Raw genomic sequence first — 5,767 nt, forward strand, 5'->3', positions numbered from 1 at the left:
GTGTCTAGGTACAAAATTAAATTAAAGGGATTAGAGGACAGAGTTCCAAAAACTGACAGTTGCTCTGATGTGTGAGTCAAGTATAACGTAATTCTAGTCTGTGTTCTAAAATATGATGAAATTACCTTAAAATAACAATTGCAGTAGTAAAAAAACCCACTGCTGACATATCAATATAATTTGTAGAAGAGAAAAGAAAGGTGAAGTGAAATACAATGCAAGTTTACCCTTTCAACAGATGAATCAACAAGAAAAACCATCCGGAAGAAATCTATCTAATTTCATGGAGTTTGTTCTGTTGGATTTTGCTGATGTGCCCCATCTCCAGTGGTTTCTTTTCGGATTATTTTTAATCATTTATATTATTATCGTGATGAGCAATGGCACTATATTTCTGGTAACCAGATTAGATTCTGCTCTCCAGAGTCCCATGTATTTTTTCCTGTCAAGCTTCTCCTTCTTGGAAATCTGCTATGTATCAGTCACTCTCCCTAGAATGCTGATGAATCTTGCGACCCAGAGAAGAAGAATTTCTTTACTTGCCTGTGCTACACAGATGTGTTTGGTTCTTATACTTGGAGGTACGGAGTGTTTGCTGCTTGCAGTGATGGCCTATGATCGCTATGTAGCCATTTGTAACCCTCTGCAATACCCTCTAATCATGAACCATGGAGTTTGTATCCAGTTGGTGACTGCATCTTGGACCATTGGGATCCCAGTTATGATTGGACATACCTACCAGATTTTCTCTCTACATTTTTGTGGCTCTAACCAAATAAATCATTTCTTCTGTGACATTCCCCCAATCCTCAAGCTGGCTTGTGGAAATACTTTTATAAATGAGATGTTGGTCTTCATAGTTGCTGTGCTGTTTGTCATGGTTCCGTTTATATTGATAGTTGGCTCCTACAGTAAAATCATCTCTACTGTCCTAAAATTGTCATCAGCTACTAGCCGAACAAAAGCTTTCTCCACCTGCTCATCTCATCTTATGGTTGTGATGTTATTCTTTGGATCAGCCATTATTACATACTTAAGACCCAAGTCTGGTCAACCGGAAGGAACAGACAAAGTGCTTTCTCTTTTCTACACAATCCTGACACCTGTGTTTAATCCCATGATATATAGTCTAAGAAACAAGGATGTCATAATGGCACTGAGAAAATTGTTATGTAATAAATCACTCTTTTAAAAAATGAGTTAAATGCTTAAGAATTGAGTTGTATATTTTCCATAAAATTTCAGTAGCTGTATCTCTTGTACAATACCTTGTCTTTCCATAGTAATTATTTCCAAGTTAAAACTTTCTTGTATCACATCTTTCTGCTGAATTGATAAAAATTATTGATCTATATTTCAGCAAATAGAAAATAATTCTATGAATAATTTTTAAATTCCTTTATATAATATGATCCCTCTACAAGAACATCTGCTGGAAATAATTTAATTTGGCCAGATGTAAAGTACAATCTAATAGATCACTCATGGAACAATAGAATTCATTTTTTTGTACATCATACAATTCTCAAAACGAAATTGAAAATATATATTAAAGGATAGAATACTAAGATTTTTCCTTGCAGTGACTCTTCATAAAACCATTCCTTAAAAAGAACACAAGATTTTTTCATTGAAGTTGCCTTTTATAAATGATGAAGCTTTATCAACACAATTGATCATGAAGCATGACCTGTGTATATTGTTGTGGTTGGGTACCATCAGGTCTGAAAGGACTCATAGCTGACTCTCTTGTGGGTTTTCAGAGGCTTTAATCATATGAGAGGCGATTGCCCATCTTTCTCCTACAGAGCAACTGGTGGATTTGAACTGTGTGCTTTTGGGAGTGCTGATTAGCTTCTTGCCACTAGACTTAGTTATTTCCTGTTTAGTTATTTCCCTAAATCTGCATCACTTGGTTATATCAGGTGTCTACTCCTTGTCATGTCTGATCCTTTCTAACATGTCCCAAATGAACTTTGTGACTGATGTTATTAGGAGAAGAGAGTATCTGTTATAGAGTCATTATACTTTATTCTTTATTTCAGACTTTGACACCAATATCTTACAGAGAGTGGTTTAGTGCATTTCTCCTCTATACACTATGTTGGCAGTGCTTTTGAGAGTTGTGTCACTCTGTAGGTTTAGGTATGGTCCAGTAGAAATGTGGAAAAAATACTCCTCTTTTGCCTTTAAGCCTGCATTATAAAACCATTAATATCTCTTATCATCTGTCATGGTGTCTTCCATGTGTGTATTTCTTTTTGTTGTTTTATTGTTTATGGAAATAGATTTGTATAAAACTCTTCTCAGTATTTTAAATACTGTAAGTATTCAGTACTAGTTTCATATAGGTCACTACAATGAAGAAAGATAACAATCATGAGAGTGATGATATCAGTAGTATTTTTCTTTTATGAAATTTGGCACAGTTGCTGTGAGAATATGATGAGACAGTGATAACACAAAAGGGTTAAATGGTACATTTTTAATACTTTATGATCTTGAGCAAATCAATACATTACAATATTAACATACATGCTTATTTAAAAGGTGTATACTGCACTGAAACAGATGAGAGACTGAATAATTTAAAAGCGATGTATGATAGGGTATTATGGTTATCACAAGAGTCCACAGTTAAGGTTGCATAGTGGAATGTACTTGGGGTGGTGGGAGGGATGTGGGGGATTGTGTATCAGGGAGGGAGTCTTTCTTTTACTTTTGGAAGAGAGGAGGGAACTGGGGGGCGGGGGGAGAGGGTTGGGCGGGGAGGGAAGTGCAGCAATGAATGAATGGAAATCCAAATTCTCTGTAAATGCTCATTAAAATTATTTTTAAAAAATAAAATAAAATAAAAAAGGTATTAAAATAATATCTAAAATAACTCATATTATTATTGTAAGGCTAAAATATTTAACAATGATAAAAAAACATTTTGATAAAATTGAACAACAGAACATGGATATGCTGGATATATTTATAAAGAATTCATGATGAAATCACTAGATTTTATGTATTTCTTATTCAACTTTTTAGCAGTAACCATGTCAAAGTTTTAATTTTTTATAATATGTTTAGTTTGTCTGCTTACTTATGAGAAGTAAAAAATAAATTAACAATATGCATTACCAAGGGAAGAAAATCTACTTATTTGGAGGTATAAATTACAATTCTTTTTTAAAAATTCAATGTTATTTTTTTCTAAATGTGTTACTCATATGTTAGTTCACTAAGCAAAATTTAAAAATAGGATTAAATCTTTCTTAAAAGTCAGTTAAGATAGATATTAATATTACTTAATTTAATCAAGAACACTTATCAGATAAATTACATCTTTTTTGGTGCACATTGAGAAAATTGCTCAGAACTCTGAAAATTACCTTTTATTTTACAATCTCTATGATTTCTTTCCTCACTCTTATTTATGAAGTACTGAATAGTAGGATGTCACTTTAAATATAAGGGTGATCTAGAGTCAAGTCATGGTGTTAACAATTACTTCATGTGTATGTAAAAGTTGGACAATGAGTTTTATTATTAGGAGATGCCATTGACTCCAATTGTTGATTGTTTCTGAGTCGAACAGAACTCATGGTGACCCAACGAATGAAAGGCCTGAAGCCTTTCTATAACTATCATCATTTATCAAAGTTCAAGAATAACAACATGGTGACAGTGTTATAGAGTCAATATATTTAGTGAGACAATCAATCTTTTATTGAGTCCAATAGTGACTCTATAACTAACACTGTCACCAGGTTGCCATTCAGTGTTATAAAGTCAAATACAACTCATAGTGACCCTATGAACAGTATATCTGAACCCTGTTGTATCTATCTTGTTCCAGCCTCACACTTCATGACACACTAGAGCCCATCACAATAGTCAATATGTCAATTCACCTGGCTGAGTGTCTTCCTCTCCCTCACAACTCTCCATCTTTCCAAACTTCATGCCCCCCTCCAAGGAATAGTACCTCCTAGCAACTTGACTGAAGTATGTGAGGCAAAGCCTCACCATTCTTGCCTCCAAGGAGCACCCCAGCAGCACTCTCTCCAAGACAATTTTATTTGTTCTTTTGGAAGTCCTTGGAATCTTCAGTGCTCTTCTACAACACCACAACTCAAAGACAACAATTTTTCTGTCATCCTTATTCATTGTCCAACTCTCTGATGCACAGCAAGTGATAGGAAAGACCATAGGCTGAATTAAATGCACCTTAGTCCTCTAACTGATATCATTACTCTTCAATAATATGAAGAGGTTCCTAACTGCATACATGCCCAGTGCCATACATCTCCCGATATTCTGACTGCTGGTACCAAGCGTGTTAACTGTGAATCCAAGTAAGATGAAGTTGTTGACAGTTTCTATCTTTACTCCATCCATCATGATGTTGCCTATTGTTCCAAGTAGTAAGAATCTTTTTTTTTTTCTTTCTTTCTTTCTTCTCCAACGAAATTTTTATTTAATTCTGGTTTACTTACAAAGTTCATATACATTGTTTTTCCACATCAAATCTTTCCTATTTCCTTTCCCCACCCATCTAATTGTGTCACTCCAGAATCTTAATTTTCTTGACATTGAGATGCAATCCATCTTTTCAGGTCCCTGCTGGATCTTTCCCATTTCATTTATCCCCTCCTTCCACTCACCAAATTGAGTGACCCTGTGATTTCCCCCTACACCTATCCTCACCCTCTGCTCCCACCCCTTCTGCCCTTGAACCTCTATAAATATTTCACTAGCTTTCCTTCTAATTTACTATAATTCTTATCACTTCTTATTCAGTGTTTTTCTTTCTGTGAATTAGTTCACTCAGCCTAATGCTTTCCTGTCTCTCCCAAGTTAACTGGTATTTTTTTAAATTGTTGCTCCTGAGTACTGCATAGTAATTTCATCATGTGAATGTACCACAATTTAGCAATCCACTTGATTGTGGTTGGATATTTGGACTGTTTCCATGTTCTTGTGATGATCAATAATGTTATCAAAATTGGTGTGCAAATCTCTGTGTGTGTCTCACTTCTAATTTTATTGGGATATTCTTAGCAGTGGAATATCTGTGTCATATGGAATTTCCATGTTCAGCTTTTTGAGGAAACACTAACTGCCTTCATGAGTGGTTACCCCACTTTACCATCTACCAACAGAGAGTTCCAATCTCTCCACATTCTTTCCAACAAGTAATTTATTTCTTTCTGTCCTGTTACACTATGCTAGTGCTACTTGGGTAAGATAGTATATTATTATGGTTTGATTTGCATCTCTTATTACTGGTGATTTTGAGCATTTCTTCATGTGTCTGATGATCATCTGAATGTCTTTCTCTGTGGAAAAAGTCTTTCTATGGTTTTTTTGTTCATTTTGTAACTGGGCTATCAGTCTTTTCCTTGTTGAGACCTGTAGGATCAAGGGCCAATGGAAATGAAGGAAGATGTTTTAGCCGCACTGATTGTGTCTGGGAAAAACAAATTCCATTAACAGATTTTGCCTCTTTTTAAACTAAGTTATTTTTCTTCTTCTTAAGTGTAGGCATTCTTTATATATTCTTGATATAAAATTGTTATAAGAAAAAGCTTCCAATAATTTTCTATCCACTTAGTTGATAAAATTTTTGTAAAAAAAATTCTTCTTGTTGTTGTTATTATATTCGAATCAGTCACTTGTCATTCATAACAACCCTATGCACAACAGCTCTGAAACCTTCTCTATCCTGCTCCAACCTCACCTACCATTACCCCAATCACTGAGATCAATCTATCTC

General features: G+C 34.7%; 1 protein-coding gene across 1 annotated transcript; it reads left to right on the forward strand.

The window, feature by feature from the left end:
- The first annotated feature begins 226 nt into the window (after window positions 1-226).
- LOC102844618 (olfactory receptor 10AG1-like) lies at window positions 227-1,192 on the forward strand. The gene has a single exon (XM_006902310.1). It carries the CDS (start codon window positions 239-241, stop codon window positions 1,190-1,192), a length of 954 nt encoding a protein of 317 aa, XP_006902372.1. The 5' UTR covers window positions 227-238.
- Window positions 1,193-5,767: the final 4,575 nt, after the last annotated feature.

Source organism: Elephantulus edwardii, unplaced genomic scaffold (assembly GCF_000299155.1).
Source record: "Elephantulus edwardii isolate Elephantulus edwardi_28Jun2011 unplaced genomic scaffold, EleEdw1.0 scaffold00389, whole genome shotgun sequence".
Taxonomy (NCBI): Eukaryota; Metazoa; Chordata; class Mammalia; order Macroscelidea; family Macroscelididae; genus Elephantulus; species Elephantulus edwardii.

Bases quoted from the DNA above. Each gene is read 5' to 3' on its own strand.
- LOC102844618 (XM_006902310.1), top strand. From the start codon at position 239: ATGAATCAACAAGAAAAACCATCCGGAAGAAATCTATCTAATTTCATG.